Source organism: Schistocerca cancellata, chromosome 12 (assembly GCF_023864275.1).
Source record: "Schistocerca cancellata isolate TAMUIC-IGC-003103 chromosome 12, iqSchCanc2.1, whole genome shotgun sequence".
NCBI classification, from domain to species: Eukaryota; Metazoa; Arthropoda; class Insecta; order Orthoptera; family Acrididae; genus Schistocerca; species Schistocerca cancellata.
The window spans coordinates 153,543,248-153,562,234 of NC_064637.1; the positions used below are offsets into that span (position 1 = coordinate 153,543,248).

Sequence of the window (18,987 nt, forward strand, 5' to 3'; positions counted from 1 at the left end):
AATAATTCATTCAACAGACAAAACTCGTAACAGTAACAGTTACATGAACTTCAACAGCAATTTGGCACACTATGAGGGTTCCTCTGAATGTCTTGAAAATGGCAGTGTTCTGAGCCGTACTGGCACAGCTATTTCGAAAACAGTATTCTATTTTTGTGTTACAAGACAGAGGAACTGTGTTCCTTATGAATTTTTTAATTTGCCACTAAACAAAGAGGTTTCCAAACATTTCAGAAGGGAACGAAAATAAACAAATATGATGATAGTGGAGGAAGCAGTGGTCGAACAACTGTGCCAGTCTTCATGATAAAAGATGATAATTCTCAATAGAGAAATGCAACTATATTCTCTTAATTGACAATTACTCACTTAAGTCTTGATCATAACTTTTTTCACTCCTTTAAACGAGTTTCAGTTATCCAGTTTTGGGTCTTTTATGAGAATCTGAAGATGATGAATACAGAAATGAGAGGTGTACTAGGTCCATTTTTCAGAAATTCTTAAGTACCTCAGTTTTTGTTTACCTTACACACCTGATGACAGCTGTAAAGCCAAAACCACTTTCCTGTTACCTGTCCAAAGAAACTAAGACGTTATCTAGACTGAATTCTACAGATTACCTAAATCCATACACATGCTAGATAATTGAGGACATCTGAGACATCATGGAATCAATCAGGATGTTACAGGAACTACTGTCCAATGTATAACAGATACTGATGAAAGGAAAATTGTTGAGCAGGAAGCCATTCAGAAACAAATGATACTCAGTCTGTCAATAAATGTAAGTTGAAACTATTTGTTCTCAGTTATTTAAAAGGGAACCTATTCCATTTCCTGTTCAGTTCCATACTGATGTCATATTACAAACAATTGTTTACATGCATGAAGGAGATGCAGTTAGACAAAGTACCTCAATCATCGTGAATGGCCTGCAAATCCTTTCAGTGTAGAATTTTACTCGCAATGTTAATTTCAGAAAAACAGCACAATCAAAGTTTAAAAAAAAGTAGTATTATTTCACACTTGCAAAATGAACTTACGGCCTACGCTAGTTACCAAACGTGAAGGTAGGTGTAGCCTCTCAAATTTCACTTTCACCTGAAACTACTTAAGGAAACAAGAATTAATGCATAAATAATGTACACCTCAGCACATTCACACCACTGGAAATCTCAAACATGTCACAGCTGTGTTGGTTTGCTCCATTTGCCAAATACAAGGCCATGTGCTAACTGTGTGTGTGTGTGTGTGTGTGTGTGTGTGTGTGTGTGTGTGTGTGTGTGTGTGTCCTGTCCTCAGACGGGAAGTGTGCGTGGCTGACCATACAGGACAACAAAAAACAGGAAGCTCTCTTTCGGATGAATGCCTACCTGTGCACAAAACACCTGCATCAAAAGAACAGGTGGGAAGACTTTCTGGGGGTGTGGCTTCCACCACATATGTTAAATATATAATATATATAATTTCTCCACACAATAGCAAAGAATATATTCCAGAACACACACACACACACACACACACACACACACACACACACACACACACACACACACGTGTGCACATGCGTGGTGAGTGTGTGTGTGTGTGTGTGTGTGTGTGTGTGTGTAGTACTCCACCTTTTCCTCATTTCCTCATATTACCTTTCCCTTTCTTCCATTCAAACTTCTAATTTTGTTCTGCCTTGAAAAAATTGTGAAGGAAAACCAGAGTTTGATTATAATGAAAAGGTTGAGGAGGATGTACGAGGCATGTCCAGAAAGTAAGAGTAATGAGCATCTAACCCTAAAAGGGATTTTTTGGACAAAGCTGGCAACAATGCCTACCAGAACAAAGTGTTGGCAGTAGAAGGTACACACATTTTTCTCAGTCTACTGAACTCTTGTTCTAGTGTCTTGATGAGATGGTGAACCAGATCAAGTACACGATTTGTGATGACCAGCGATTGACTTTGACACGAGATGAACGCAGTGTTTCCAGAAATCCAGACCTCTTTTGCATGAAATCATTACTGAAACACTGTTTCTGAAAACCATGTCGGAGGTTGTATCAAAGCAACTCTCATAAAAAACGGGTCAACAGAATTGCATCTCCACACTAATCTCAAGAGCTCCTTGAACTGGAAGATCAATAATTCTTTGACTATTGTGCCTGACCACAAAACTAGTGTGGTCTGTTACACTCTTGGGGCAAAACAGCAAAAGCAAGCAAACATTGAAAAAACTGTTTTGTCCTGAAAAATAATGAGCTCCGTCTTTTCAGATCACAAAGGGATTCTGTTCAGCGAATTTTTGCCCCATGGGAAGACAATGTTGTGCAGTACTGTGAAGCCCAACAAAAAAAAAAAGAAAGAAAGAAAGAAAGGGGTGATACTGGACAAAAGAAGGTAAATGTCAACAAAGGAAATGCACTTGTTGCATGAAAATGCACTCCTCCGCACAGCCAACTCTTGGATTCAGGTATATGGGACATCATCAAGCACCCTGCTCACAAATCTGATCTGGCATTTTCATCTTTTCATCTATTTGAAGTTTTGTACGGGAGAAAACAAGTATAATGTAAGCTTTTGGAGCCAATGGCTCCTTCTCGCAGAAGGGTTGAAGGGGAAAGACAAGAGACAAAGAAAAAAGACTGGTAAGGTTTAGAAAAGTCACCTAGAACTCCGGGTCAGAGGAGACTTACCAAACAGGATGAGAATAAAACGCTGACTGTTAGTACCTGCATTGAGATTTGAAAACCTGAGAGCTTAAAGCTGGAGGATAGGATAATTGGCAAGACAGAGTTTAAACAAACAAAAGGGGAGTGAAGAAAAGGAATAGGTAGGATACTGAAACGAAATACCGATAATACATAAACTGACGCACATCTAGGTGAGGAAGATGGTGACAACCGAGCACAGTTGTAATGCCAATTCTCACCTACACAGTTCTTAGAAACTGGTGTCACATTGTATGTGTGGTGAAACAGGTATCAAAAGTCATGACTGTCATGTTGTACAGTGTGTTCTGTACCAGGGTAGTATTTACTATCAGTACACAGCCTCTGAGGATGGCCATTCATCCTAACTGAAAACTAGGTGATAGTCATAACAATATGTACCAGTTGTTACGTAAACACTGTTCAGCCTTCTTTACTAGTGTGACTACCGCAAAGTTATCAGTTAGGACGAACGGGTACAGACACCGTATCCTACTGCAGAACATGCTCTGCAACACGACAGTCTTGACTGAAGTACCTGTTTCACCTCGTCATCTGGATTCTCCCTCCTGACACCAGCTTCTCAGAATGCCACATGTGGGAACAGGTGTTATTTGTCCTTCGTTCTTACCACCCACCTGGCATTAATTTATGTTAATTTGTGCGGTCTCAGTATTTCTGCTCACCAACTATTCCTTTCTTCACTACCTTTTAATTTTCTATATCTTTTATTTTCTGACCTGTCTATTTCCCCTGCCCCTCACATCCACTGTATGCAATGTAACCTCTGTCTTGTGTATTATCCAATCTTCCATCTTTAAGCTCTGAGGTTTTCAAATCTCGTTCAGTGCAGTCCCCAATAATCAGTACTTCCTTCTCATCCCAGCCTGTACATTTCCCCTGACCCAGGGTTCTGGGCAACTTTTCTGAACTCCCCCCATTTCCTAAACTTCACCAGCCCTTTTCCTTCATCTCTCTTCTTTTTCCTTTAATCCTTCTTCCAGAAAAAGGAGTCACTGGCTTTGAAAGATTGCACATTTCCACATCATTCAAGTGTGGGTGCTCATGCCATCACCTGGCGAGTAATTTTTATCTATTCAATTTTTATATTTTCAAACATTGGTCATTTTTGTTACCTCGTTTATGGGTGGAAAAAGGTTTTCTGTCAACCACAAGGTCCAGAGTGGTGTCAAATAAAGGGCTAAGAGGTGGTGGGAGGATTTTTTGAGTAAGGTATCAGAAAGCACACTCCTCACCGCACTAACTGTATCGAAAAGAAAGGTGACTACACAAAAAAATAGTGTTGGACATATATATGTGAATCTGTAAATTTTTTGGAAATATATTGTCTTTTCGATTTTTAAACAATTAATTTCTGGACACGCTTTGCAAATTGCCTCAGTTATGCAGGCATGGCGAGAACAGCCCACGATAGACTAGCATCAAAGCAGTCTGTGAACTGAAGATCATGACAACAGTAATTCACAGCAGTAGTCTTGTCCATGTCACTTAAATGACAGATATGAATAAAAAGCTGAATTTTAATGTTTGAAAACTGTTTGATGGTGTTTCAACCAACAATTTTCTACGACACACTGTACCAGTTATCACATCATTTGAATGTTTCCAATAATCTAAGCCTCACAACACAGAAAAATATATAATTTTTCTAATTAATACTCACTGCTACAAAGATATCACACTCCACACCAATGAAAAACATAATAGACAGTACAGGATCTTAAACTGATATAAACTGCCTATAGGAGAAAGCACACCGATTAAATACAGACAGGGCACACACGGATTTGGAGACGCGCCAACTGCTCGACACAACCCCCACCTACCAAAACCGGGTACAAAACAACTTCACAAAAGTGGAGAGAAGCCCGCGACAGGACGTGAAGGACGAGACACCTCAGCCACCCGCCGACGCTCCGCCACCTCCAGTACGAGTGGTAGCGTGCGTGTGCAGTTGTGAGCTACCTTTACAGTCCTGGAAAGGACACACTGTGTCTTCGGCGGCTTTTGTTGACTTTTCACCTGTCTTCATTGACATCAGCACCGGGTTCCTGTTCTTGAAACTCAGCCACTCCTGGGCAGAGAGCGCCGGTGTTGGAGCTGCCGTGTCCGGGTACAGGTCATCCTGGAACTGGTCGCTCTGAAAAATAGTGCCAAAATTACTTCAGTCCCCACTCTCGTCATACTCTATCCTAGTGCAATTATAAATTCTCTCTATTTAAATATCTACAAACAGCAGTTCAAAAGTTGGTGTCAGATAAAGCACAATTCAAACACAGTTTGACAGACTTTTTGATATGCAACTTCTTCTTCTATATAGATGAATATTTTGACGGGGACTGTTAGACCAACTTAAGTAAAAATGTCTGCTAAATTTCAGTTTTGACAGTACTTGGTCAGAACAGTCACGATCGTGTATTTTGCGTAAAAAAATTTATTAAAAATGCGTAACTATGTTTCATTCCGACAGTGTGTTAATTCTGTAAATATTAGCAGTCTCAATTTACTGTAATGTAATCGCATATCTTGAAAATCACCTGACAAATGATCACGGTAGTGAGTATTATGTTCAAATATTCTTTGTTTTTACATTACACTTTCTGGCGTTGTCCACACCAACAAGAATCATCTCTTTCCAGGTCTGTAGAAGGAAAACTGAAATTAATCTAATCTACTCTACTCTGCTCCACTCCACTCTAACCTAATCTAATCTCATCTCAAATACAAGGAAAGGGTATTTTGCAACTATGGAACAAAAGAGCTAGTGTGTGGTATTGGTAATTTTTTAAGCAGTTTCTTCAAGGTGAGAGGGTAGAGAATAAAATGCATGGGTGACACACACACACACACACACACACACACACACACACACACAGGCAGGAGAGGGGTGCTTCCATAAACCAATCTCGCAAAGCCTGAGACATTGTCACCTTCAGTTTGACACTAAAAGAAGCCTTCTGAATCATTTGATGTAATTAAGGTCAAAATATTTCAGTTCCAATAATAAGTTTTGCTTAAAACACAAAACACCGTCCAGCCACAGAGAAGCATTTTCCTCGTAACTCAGTTCCACCTAGGACTGGAGCAACTGAATTACATTCACCGCAAGGGTTTCGGTAACCTCTTGCCATGCCCTGAAATGAGAAATGTTCTGCCCACTATCCTTCCCACACTTCCTTCAGTGGTATTCCACTGTTCACCGAACCTATACAATATACTTGTCCATCCTTACACAACCCCACCTCACAATCCCTTACCTCATGGCTCATACCTCTGTAATAGACCTAGATGCAAGATCTGTCCCATACATCCTCCTACCACCACCTACTCCAGTCTGGTCACTAACATCTCCTATCCCATCAAAGGCAGGGCTACCTGTGAAACCAGTCATGTAGTCTACAAGCTAAGCTGCAATCACTGTGCTGCATTCTATGTAGGCATGACATCCAACAAGCTGTCTGTCCACATGATGGTCACTGAAAAACTGTGGTCAAGAAACAAGTGGGCCATTCTATTGCTGAACATGCTGCCAAATGTGATATCCTTCATTTCTATGACTGATTCACAGCTTATGCCATATGGAGCCTTCCCACTCATGCCAGCTTTTCTGAATTACGCAGGTGAGGACTTTCCCTGCAACACAACCTACATTCCTGTAACCCACCTGGCTCAACCTCTGCAAGTCACTGTCCTCACCCATCCAGTCCTTTCCCTGTTCGCATTCCAGCACTAAACAGCTGTCATTCCACCACCACACCCAGTCTTTTTATTTCTCTCTTTTTCTGCTACTTCCCCTCCGCACATTCCACCTGCCCTCAGTCTGACCTGCAGCACTTCGCTGTCTGCCACCCCCGCCATACTATTCCCCTCCCTCCCTGCTACAGCCTCCTCCTTACCCCCACCCAGTCACCACTCTCATGATGCACTGGTGTTGCTGCTCGCAGTGCGGTTTCAGTTGCCTGACACTGCAGTTGTGTGTGCGAGTTGCATTTGTACGAGTGTGAGTGTGAGTGCAAGTTTGTATGTGTGTGTATTGTTGACGAAGGCCTGAACGGCCAAAAGCTATAATTGTGAGTCTTTTCATTGTGCCTATCTGCGACTCAGCATCTCCGCTATACGGTAGGAACCAACTTTCCTTCTCATAATATTGTTACAGTCCATCCTGGATTTTCCATTGTTTGAATGTTTTAATTAATATTTTGTAATACTTTGGCTGGACAAAATATAGTTTCTGTTCCTTAATTCTCTGACCAAACAGAATTGTTTGATATATATAAGAGGCAGTCAAATGAAAACTGAACATCTGTCACAATGGGACCATGGAATGGTTCAATTCAAAAGTAATCAAAGTAATCACCACACACACATTAAGACCTTTATGCCACTGTGAGCCAAGACAATCAATTCCTGAAACTTCCTGGCCACACTCAAACTTGGGACCTTTGCCTTTCATGGGCAAGTGCTCTACCGACTTAGCTACCCAAGCACGACTCATGACCATCCTTACAGCTTTTCTTCTGCCACTACCATATCTCCTACTTTCCAAACATCAGAAAAGCCCTCCTGCAGAACTTGCAAGATTAGGACTCCTGGAAGAAAGAATACTGTGGACCCACAGCTTAGCCACAGCCTCATTCTCGATAAATTCCTGTTTTGAGATATGCGGTCTGCTGCTGCTGGACTGACGAATCTGCAATTGCACCCACTTTTGAAATTCCTTGTCCAACTGAAACAGACATCCACGCATATCTTTCTTCAGGTTGCCAAAGATGTCAAAGTGATGAGCCAGGCTATATGGAGGATGTTTCACAGTCAAAACGTTGAACTTTAGCCTTTGTCCAATTGGCAGTGTGGGGGCAAGTGTTATCATGCCAAAGGATGATTGTATTCCAAAGTATTCCTGGGCATTTCGACTTTATGGCATCCTCCAGTTTCTGCAAAGTGTCTTCCCAGTGCTGTGCACTTACTGTGATTCCATGCTCGAGGAGCTCAACGAGCAGAGGACCCCTGCAGTCAGGCGAGGTCACCATGATCTCATTTGGTGTCATCATTTCAAGCCCAAGGAAATGTCCAACATCTCCCCCAGCAAAGAAATCCGAAGCTGTTCACACGAGTTCTGGTAAGGTCACAATAACCTCCTTCGATTGCAGGTAAAAATATAGATACAAGCTCCCAGTAGCCATAAAGTCAGCTGAATCCCAAGTGAAATTATAACCAAATTTAACCAATGTATTACAACCACTGTTATGCAGTTGCCAATATCTAATCTTAGTAAAAAAACTATCCTCTTTGCAATCAAAACTGTAATTTTTAAAACACAACATGCTTGTTGTGAACAGCACACAGTTTAACAGTATCTGTAGTTATTCATAAAACAAAAAAAACACACAGTCTGAAATTTAGCAATGTCCATTATCTTTGAGAACAACAATGTCACTCGGCGACTAATATTAAGCTTTTGCTTACCGAAATACTTATTTTATTTTACTGATGGATATGTAGTACTGACTTACCCCACACCAATGTTATGAAATACTGAACCCATTTGATCCATGAAAGAAAAATGAAACGAAACAGAAGGCACCTAATGTACTTATTCTTAATTACCACATATAGAATATTGCTTTAAGTATTGAGTATGGATATTATACTGGAAGTTTCAAGTTCTCTTTTTCACTCACTTCATAACTACTACTCTCCTTGTGACTGTGGATTTTATCACAATTAGTATTCTTTGATCATTGGATAGGTGGACTTCACTAAGCACAACAGATTGAGATGGCTCTATTAGTTTACTATACCTTTTGTAGAAAGCTGCTATTGAATTGTAGTAACAAAGCAGTGCCAAGATATTTGAATAAAAATTACACTTTCACAGCTTGGCTTGTGTGCTCTCAAACAAGAAGCCTTAGAACTCATTGTTGAGCCCAGAGATAGTCAACTGTGCATGGTCTCACCTTACAAAGCCTGAACACTGATGTGACAAACGTCAAACAACAGCGATATGCACATATACAAATAGAGGCAGTATTATGTACACAAGGTACCTAAGAGCAGCACATTGGCTGAGCTGTCATTTGTACTTAGGTTATTCATATGAAAAGATTTCTGATGAGATTACGTTTGCATGATGGGTATTAATAGACTTTGAACACAGAACAGCAGTTGGAGCTAGATGATTGGGAACGCCATTTCAGAAAACGTTAGGAATTCAATATTCGAAGATCCACAGTGTCAAGAATATAAGAATACAAAATTTCAGGCACTACCTCTCACCACAGACAATTCAGTGGCTGACTGCCTTCACTTAAAACAACTTCGAACAGCAGCATTTACGTAGAGTTGTCACGGCTAACAGGCAAGCAACACTGTGTGAAATAATACAGAAATCAATGTGGGACCTACATCAAATGTATCCATTAGGACAGTGTGGCGAAATTTGGCATTAATGGGCTATGGCAGCTACTGCATTTTCTAACACATGATATCACCTGCTGTGCCTCTCCTGGGTGCCTGACCATGTTGGTGTGATCCCAGATGACTGGAAAACAGTGTCCTTGTCACATGAGTCCCAATTTCAGTTGGTAAGAGGTGATGGTAAGGTTTGACTTTGGTGCAGATCCCACAAAGCCATGAACCCAAGCTGTCAAAAGGGCACTGTGAATGCTGATAGTGGTTCAATAATAGTGTGGGCTGTGTTTACATGGAACAGACTGAATCCTATGGTCCAACCAAACCGATCATTGACTGAAAATGGTTATGTTCAGCTACCTGAAGACCATTTGTAGCCATTCATGGACTTCAACTATGTTCCTGAACAACTATGGCATTTTTATGGATGACAATGCGCTATGTAACCAGACCACAATTGTTCACGATTGGTTGGAAGAACATTCCAGACAACTCTCACGAATGATTAGGCCTCCCAGATCGCCTGACATGAGTCCCACTGAACATTCATGCAATGTAATCGAGAGGTCAGTTGGTGAACAAAATCCTGCATCGGCAACACTTTTGCAGTTATGGACAGCTATGGAGGCATCACGGCTTAACATTTTTGTAAGAGATTTTTACTGACTTGTCGAGTCCACGCCACATCGAGTTGCTGCACTATGGCGAGTAAAACGAGGTCAGACACAGTATTAGGATGTATCTGACAACTTCTGTCATCTCTGTGGATTTGTTCTCATATTAATTTAGATGCAGCAATGGTGACACCACAACAAGCACATATTTCCAAAACTGTGGGCACAGTTTGGAGTATATCTGGAACCCGTTGGTTAACATTCTAGTATTTTATAATATTGGGTGCTGCATATCTGTTTTGCTAATATTAATATTCTTGGTTTCGAGTCTGCTCAAAATCTTAGAAACAATCAAATTTAACGGCAAAACTGTAGGCATATTGCAGTAGTTGCTTTGTGAAGCTAGCACAGTTTCCAAGTAAATTTGTCCATCTCCACAATAGCTCCATTGCTCAACATAAACATAACTCTGGTCCAATACTTACCAATAATGAGGAATCAACTTTATTCAACAAGGATATTACAACAGAAACTACAAACAATAGAAATTGCACGTTGGAATATCACAAATTTAAGGAAAATATAACATAACTGTATAGATAAAAATCTAGTCACCAAGTGGTGGCAGGAGACACATTACAGAAGGTTATAATTAGGCAAGCTTTCAGAGTGAGTGACTTCTTCAGGCAGAAGGGTTGAAGGGGAAGGAATAGAGGAGAAGGAATAGAGGAGAAGGACTGGAGAGGTCTAGAAACAGGGGCAGATTTCAGAAAAGTTACCAGAACCACAGGTCAGGTGAGACTAACTGGACAGAGTTAGAAGACCGGTAAGTCTCCCCTGGGTGCCTTTTCCAAAATCTGCCCCTTTCCTAGACTCTCCAGTCCTTTTCCTTCACCCCTCTCCCTTTCCCTTCAAACCTTCTGCCTGAAGGAGCCACTGACTCTGAAAGCTTGGCTAATTATAGCCTTCTATAATGTGTGTGTTCTGCTGCCACTTGGTGAGTAGATTTTTTTTATCTATCCAATTACATTATATAGTCAAAAATTGTTTTCCTTGTTACAATGTAAGGTGACACTTTAACCTGCGGACAGGCACAATTACGACACTTACACGTAAGCTTTCAGCCATGGCCTTCATCAGAAAAAGAAAGAAAAAACACACACAAACACACACACACACACGATCGCCAACTCTGGCAGCTCGAAAGAAGGGGAAGGGCAGAGTATAGGTGGGCAGAGCATGCATTTACTAGACTGCCAACAGGTGCAACATTAGGAGGTTGTGAGGCAGGGAGATGGGGAAAATGAAATGAAAAAAGAGAGGAGCAGGGAAAGATGGGCAGATGCATTAGCAGAGGGTGGCACACAAAAATGTGGGAGATGAGAGTGTGGAGGAGCTGATAGGACAGAGTGGTGGTAACTGATGGGTGGAGGGTGGGGCAGTATGTTACCGTAGGTTGAGGCTGGGTTAATTACAGAAGCAGAAAATGTGTCATAAAAATAACTCCCATCTGCACATTTCAGAAAAGCTGGTGGTGGAGGGAAGGATCCAGACAGCTCGGAGAGTGAAGTAGGCATTGAAATCAAGCCATCTGGATCCTCCCCTCCACAGCCAGCTTTTCTGCACTGCACAGATGGGAGTAACTCTTACAACACATTCTCTGCTCGCATAATTATCCTGGCCTCAACCTACGATAACATACTGTCTCCACACTCTCCAGCCAACAGTTTCCACTCCCTCTGTCCTTTCACTTCTTCCCAATTTTCATCTCCCACCCTCTTTGTGTGCTGCCCTCTACCAAAATATCTGCCCATTTTTCCCTGATACTATCATTTTCACTTCATTTTCCCAATCTCCCTGTCTCTCAACCTCCTGATGCTGCGCCTGTCGGCAGTACAGTCACTGTGCACACTGCCAGACAAAACTCTTCTCTCTCCCCACATATGTTTTCTGCTATCTCTTCCTCTTTCCCACCACCTCCAGGTTGCTGTTTCCATTCCATGTGACAGCTGCATTCTGGTATGAGGTGCCGGAGTTGTTGGTCATGTGCATGAGCTGCGCTTGCTAGTGTGAATGAATGGTGTGTGTTTCTCTCTCTTTTTCTGGCAAAGGTTGTGGCCGTAAGCTTATGTGTAAGTGTCTTAATTGTGCCTGTGTGCAACTTAATGTGTCCGCCTTGCAACAGAAAATACCAAATATATACATCAATGACACAATTAATTGACTAAGTACAGCAGAAATTTTTTTGCTAGCAGCAATTTCTCATACCTTACCTTGCGAGGTACTATCATAGAAATTGGCTCGCACATCCCCTTTGTTGCATGAAGCTTGTAGAACCGGAAAATCTCACACTGGTGAACATCACAGCCTCTCTTTGGCATAAATCCCAAGCCACGCTGCAACAAATCGAAACAAAAACAATTCTTAGATACGTGTATGTGCCAATTTTGTTCATTATAATATCAATCATCATCTTCAGACTATGTTTACCTCCAGTGCACTAGTGCCATATTAAGACAGTGTTTCATAAGGCATGAGATTAAAGGCCAGAAGTGCACATACATACTTAATGACTTCATATCTATTTTAATGATAAACTTGTAAGTTCAGAGAGATTTGATATAGTGAAGTGTAGTAATATTCAGTTTTTTTCCCTTTACTCCTCATGACATCATTACTGCTACGTCATTCGTAAGGAAATAAGCTTCCTTTCATTAGAAAAAATAAAGAATGTCTTGCATAACAGCAGGAAGAAGTGAAGCTTTTGTTGATTCATCCTGTGAACATTCCACATCAAAGCTGATGAACAAAACTAGAAAAACCAGAAATAAGTTCTGCATTAATTTTCCTTGTGTTGTTTAATTTTTTGCCTATAAGCTTCTTACCTAGTGGGGTCATAACAGTTTCAATGTCATAACACTGGAGAGCGTTATGCAATAGCTGGTCAACACTTCATAACACTGGTTGGTGGCACACAGTCTGGAACATTGTTGAGGACTTGAGGAAAGGATGAAAGCTGTTTAGTAGTGTCAGGTCAGTTCATTTGTGTGTAATATTCATATTTTGTTTCGATCTGGATGAGAGTGGTAATTTGATGTACACGGTCCAATCACTGGCGCCGAGGCAACTGCAGTGAATCACAGGCCATAAAAGGCAGAGGTGAATGATGAGTGCAAAGATGCTTATGGTCAAACAGTGGTGCAACTGTTGATCACCTGACCGCCCAGATGAACCAGGTGGCCCCCAATATTGTCTCCTCAACGACTGTTCAGTGAATGTTGCTGCATACGGACCTCCACAGCACCTGGTTTATGCACCCAAGGTCACTGCTGTTCATTGGATGGAACGAAGGATGGAATTTGCGTGTCAGTACTACAACTGGACATCCAATGGGTGGCAACAGGTGATGTTTTCGCACGACTTGCATTTTATGCTCCGTGGATCGACACAAAATAATGTCGACCCTTACCAAACTCCCCGGATTTAAAACCAATTGAGTATCTGTGGGACCATCGCGACTGGAATGTTTACATCGTGGGCCCTCAACCAAGAAACCTAGTGTAGCTGGCCACGGCACTGGCACTGGTTTGGCTCCACATCACTCTTGGTATCTTCCAGAAACTCACTGACACTCTTTCAACTCATCCACACTACAAAAGGTGGCTATTTAGACTTTTGCCTGGTGGTCACAGTAATGAGACTGGACCGTGTATTGTGTGTTATAATAAGAACATAAAGTAGTCTAAAATTTTCTAGTACACAGAGTTATCAAAATAAACTATTCTGTAAAGGAATGCCTCTCATGCAAATGAGATCAAATTAGATTTTTAGAAAAATGGCCAGTGAACTTTTAAACCAGTTATTACACAAGAAACTGTTCACTGTGCAAAAAATAATCTACAAGTTTTGGCCAAAGCAGGATTTGGAAAGTCAAATTTTTCCAGTTCTTCACCTGGGGAGATCCAGACAGGAACTGGTTCAAATAATGCAGCCATGGGGCCTGGTCAACCACCTCGTAGTACCTGATGTTGCCATCTCCCTGCAAATAAAGCCAAAATTAGATTAATTTCTGAGTTATGGTTTCCATGACTACAGATTAAGTAGCTTTAAGAAATACAATCAGCTACTATTTTATATAATTGTATTTATGCCACAACACATTTTGGGTTTTCACCTATATTCAACTGGCCTAAAACATTTATATCTTCATCACTACTACATTTTTGTTGACAGCATTGGCAACTTGCTGCTGAAACACATCAGGTTAATAAATATCAATAAAAAGTAAAAGAAGCAGTTTACATTATTTCACACATTTAAAATACAGTCACAATTCTATAACCATAGATAACATCAAGTCAAATTATAGATTATCAAAAGAAAAACATTACTATTTTCATGTAATAGTGATGAGAGAGAGATCACAGCTATAATTTTTTCTGATTTTGCTTCTGTCCACAGACTGGACTGAACAAGCTACTAAAAAAAATCTTAAGAAAGAACTATGGGGTCATCTGAAGAACAAGTTCCCATGTCACAGTTGGTACCTCACGAGAGAATTGCAAGTGAGAACTGCTGCTGCCCGACACAGCCGGAAGATTACTTACGTCACAGTGCAGTGCCACTCTACCCCACTCGGCAATTGTCACCTACTACGAGAACAGCATCATCTTACTTCAGATCCAGAAGGAAGAGTTGGTTTAGAAGCCAGTAACATATATCAAAATTTACAGTCAACTGTACACTAATATGAGACTATCATTCTGCATTTTATCAAGTGATACAAGTACTAGTGTTCAGTGACAGTAACCAATACATTTAGTCGTTCCTGTGGACCTGGCTTGTCCAGGTCTAGGGTAACCTGGCAGACCTAATATATTCCCTGCCAGCTGAATTCTAAACCGATTGAAACAAGGTTTTTTTTCCCAGTCACTTTGTTTAGTAGAACATATGAACTGAAAAACCCAATGTCCATCAAGTAAGAGAAAGTTTTCTTATATCCTTTGTCACATCACTGTCACTTATCCAACAGAGTTTTGATTTCCTTGTCTGAGAAAAATTTTATAGTATGGCATTGCTTGCTACTACACAGCTGCCGAAAAACCCTCAAAACAGATTGCTCATAACACAAAATTTCGAGACAAACTGAGCACGTTATGCATCGCTAATTAGATTTCTCAGCCTTCCAATGGTATATAACATGCTGTGCCATCTATTGACAGAAAAGAAGAAACACTAAGAAGAAGGTATAGCTGCACGGCCCATCTTACAGACGGCACTGTAATAACAGACTTGAAACCTGCAGCAGGCTATGAGCCAGCTGTATAAACCAATGGGTTAATTGATTGAAAAGTTGGTATTATGCAGGTACTTAACAGGGTCGAAACTAGATCTTTTTAATGGCTATTTGAAAGATGCCATTCATCCTCCAAAATATTAAAAATACTCCGTGCCCCAAGTCTTGTTGTCCCCATCCAAAACTACTGTACGGGTGCCTTTAGAAGTAGTATTTAATAATGGAATGCGGCAGTGTTTTAGTCCATGTCTCATAGTATTCAGCATGTATGTTAAAGAAGCAGTGAACAGACGCAAGGAAAAATTTGTAAAGGAAATTAAAGTTCAGTGAGAAGAAATAAAAACTGCAATGTTTGCTGATAACATTGTAATATTGTCAGAGAGAAAATACTTTGGAAGAGCTGTTGACAGAATGGATAGTGTTTTGAAAAGAGTATGAGGAGGACATCAAAAAATACAGAACAAGGTTAATGCAAAGTAGCTGAATTTCATCAGGAAATGATGAGGGGAATCAGATTAGGAAATAAAACACTAAAATTAGTTGACGAGGTTCACTATCGGAGTAGCAAACTGACTGACTATGGCTGAAGTATACGGCATAAGACATGCAGACTGACTGTAGGAGGAAAGAGAGAGAGAGAGAGAGAGAGAGAGAGAGAGAGAGAGAGAGAGATCCATTTGTCAACACTGAACACAAATTCAAGTGTCAGGAAATATTTCCTGAAGGTATTTGTCTGGAATGTAGTCTTCTATGGAAGTCAAACATGGATGATAAGCAGTTCAGGCTGGAATGCAATAGGTGTTACAGAGTAACTATGAGAATTAGGTGGGTAGATTACATAAATAATGAGGAGGTACTGAACCTAATTGGGTAAAAAAGAAAATTTATGGCACAACCTGACTAAAAGAAGGGTTAGAAATGGAAGGAACTTTGGGTGTGCCCCAGGGAAGTGTGTTGGGACCATTGCTGTTCATGTTGTATATTAATGACCTTGCAGGCAATATTAACAGTAATCTCAGACTTTTTGCAGGTGATGCAGTTATCCATAATGAAGTAATGACTGAAAGAAGCTGCACAAATATTCAGTCAGATGTTGATGAGATTTCAAAGTGGTGTAAAGATTGGCAACTGGTTTAAAATGTTCAGAAACGTAAAACTGTGCACTTCACTTCCTACGACTACAGTATCAATGAACCTCAAATGGAATTGGTGAACACATGCAAATACCTAGGGTAACACTTTGTGGGGATGTGAAATGGAATAATAACATAGGCTCAGTCATGTGTAAAGCAGGTGGTAGACTTCAGTTTACTGATAGAATACTGGGTAAATGCAATCAGTCTACAAAGGAGACTGCTTACACATGTTACATGCAACCCATTCTGGAAAATTGGCTGAAGTGTATAGGACTTGTACCTAAGAGGACTAACAGGAATATTTAATGTATATAGTGGGAGCAGCACGATTGGTCACAGGTTTGTTTGAGATGTGTGAGAGTGTCACAGAGATGTTAAAGGAACTGAAGTGGCAGGAACTTGGAGATAGACACGAACTATCCTTAGAAAGCCTACTTATAAAGTTTCATGAACCGGCTCTAAATGATGAGTCTGGGAATATACTAAAATCCTCTATGCGTTGCTCACATAGGGATAGTGAGGAGAAAATTATTAATTACAGCATGGAAAGATGCATTTAAACCATCATTCTTCTCGTGCTCCATTTGTGAATGGAATGGGAAGAAACATTACTAACTGGTATAATAGAATGTACCCTTTGCCTTGCACTTCACAGTGGTTCACAGAGTACAGATGTAGATGTAGACTGGTTCACAGGACATGTTCTGAGACATCAAGGAATTGCCAATTTGGTACTGGAAGGCAGTCAGGGGAGGGTGGGGGGGAGGTAAAAATTGCACAGGGAAACCAAGGGATGAATATGTAAGCAGGTTCAAACATATTTAAGTTGTTGTAGTTATACAGAGGTGAGGGTCAAAATAAAATTCATTTTGCAACACACCTTGCCTGCGAGGAACAGCACACGGGTGTCGTGGTCGTAGTAGGGGAACAGCACCCCCGAGGAGCTGTCGATGGTCTCTATGCAGAGCGGCTGGGACAGATCGCTCTGGCTCCACACGGCATACTGCCGGTCCGAGTGGCGGGAGAAGCCCGTAGTCAGGATGCGGCCCGTGTTGCCCAGGAACACCGCCTTGCATGCCTTGGTACCTGCGTGGCATACCCCTTCCTGCATGCAGAGATGAATAACAAGTCATTATTTTGTCCAGTGTGCTCCTCATCTTGACATACGGCACATGCAACTGCTGTTTCCAGTTTGATTAAATAGCTATTCCAGTTACGTAATAATGTCTTTGTTGGAGATAAGTCATTTTGCCAAAGCTTTTGGTCGGTGCAACACAGGCGACATTCCCATAACCTCCTCAGTGCTTATGTAATATATCCCATCCAACTTTTCTTTCTTAACATTAACCCTTTTGCTGCTAAAGACAAGCTCTGCATTCTGTACGGAGGCTACCACGCTAAGGCTGCACTGGCCACCAAATGCTGATGCCTGTACTGAGCGATGACATTCTGGCCAACATGAAATACTTATCAAATTTTTTGAAAACTATTAGGTGAAAAAGGTTGATTTTTGCATTTCTTACAGTCCTATACCTTCACTCACTAAAAAACTGAATTTCTGCATCAAATTAAGTAAAACATTGCACAAAATTGTAAAGATTTTGCAGAGGTAAAAAGGCATTGCATAAATTTTGCATGTGGTTGATTTTAGCTCATACATTGCAGTGAATGAAATATAGATAAGATACCAAAATTTTATTTAAAATGGAGAGCAGATGGACGTCTCATTTTGTTATTGGGTTATATATATCCAGCTCGGAGAAATGCATAACAACACATGATGCTGTGTGTGCAGTCTTACAATGTATTTATTCAGTAATGGTTTCGATCACGGACCACCTTAATAGTGGATAAAGATCTATTGTAACAACTTCACATGCCTTAAGTGTTATTTAACGAGAACTGTGTACACCACTGCTAACTTGAAAACATTAAAATGATACTTAACACCATTATACCAGCTTAAGCAAGCAGAAAACATTGAAAACATGAAAAAAAAAATCTAACAGAAGTAAGTGCACAGCAACACTGCCTGAGCAATTAAGTATTATTTTAAAATTTTCAGGTCAAGAACAGTGTATACTTTTATGGTTAAATAGCATTATGACATGCGAAGGTGTCACAATAGAAATTTTTACACCATGAAAATGGTCCATAATTGAAACCAGTTGTGGATAAATATATCATTAGACAGCACAATGCGTTATCACGGATTTCTCCAAGTATATTCATGCTGTTGACAGTCACCTGAAAAAAATTTTTGTTTTATATCTGAAGTACAGCTGCGCATGACATGCTCATTCACATCCCTGCATATCATCACAAATCATGCAGCCATAACAATAATCACCTCTCATGCAATTCAAGATATTGAAACATGGTTTTCTGCAAATGACAGCATGTAATGAGGCACATATGTTGTATGATAAATACTCAAAAGTTTTTTATTTTTCGAGATATGGAAGTAACTCATCTGCAGCAGTGAGAGGTTGGCGACTCACAATTCATTCAGATGCCCATAGCAATGTAGAAAAATCCAAGCGGCGCATGTATGCATGTATACATGTCCACAACACCTCCAGAGCAGCGTAGCAGGATGTGTTTACACACCCACGGCAGCGAAGAGTTAACTGACTTTTGCATCGGTGCTTGGCAGAGCACGATAATAATATTAAAAAGAACAATGCTTCCTAATGAACATTAAAATTATATTTATTTTGTCATAAATCGGCTTTCGGCTTCTCAGGTCATCTTCAAGTAACAACTGAACATCGCAAAAACAGACAAACATGATGTGCAATGTACATATTTG

The 18,987-nt window shown here is 40.5% G+C and overlaps 1 protein-coding gene across 4 annotated transcripts in view; it reads right to left on the reverse strand.

Moving 5' to 3' along the window:
* LOC126109408 (coronin-2B-like) overlaps window positions 1–18,987 on the reverse strand; it is a 118,324-nt gene that overhangs the window by 42,001 nt on the left and 57,336 nt on the right. For 3 of the 4 annotated variants that reach the window (XM_049914441.1, XM_049914439.1, XM_049914442.1), the window contains 4 exons: window positions 17,056–17,280; window positions 13,696–13,782; window positions 12,017–12,139; window positions 4,684–4,858 (listed from right to left, as the gene is read on the reverse strand). In XM_049914441.1, the coding sequence (XP_049770398.1) occupies window positions 4,684–4,858; window positions 12,017–12,139; window positions 13,696–13,782; window positions 17,056–17,280 (610 nt within the window). The remainder of the gene's footprint in view (window positions 1–4,683; window positions 4,859–12,016; window positions 12,140–13,695; window positions 13,783–17,055; window positions 17,281–18,987) is intronic. The other variant, XM_049914440.1, reaches the window with a different exon arrangement.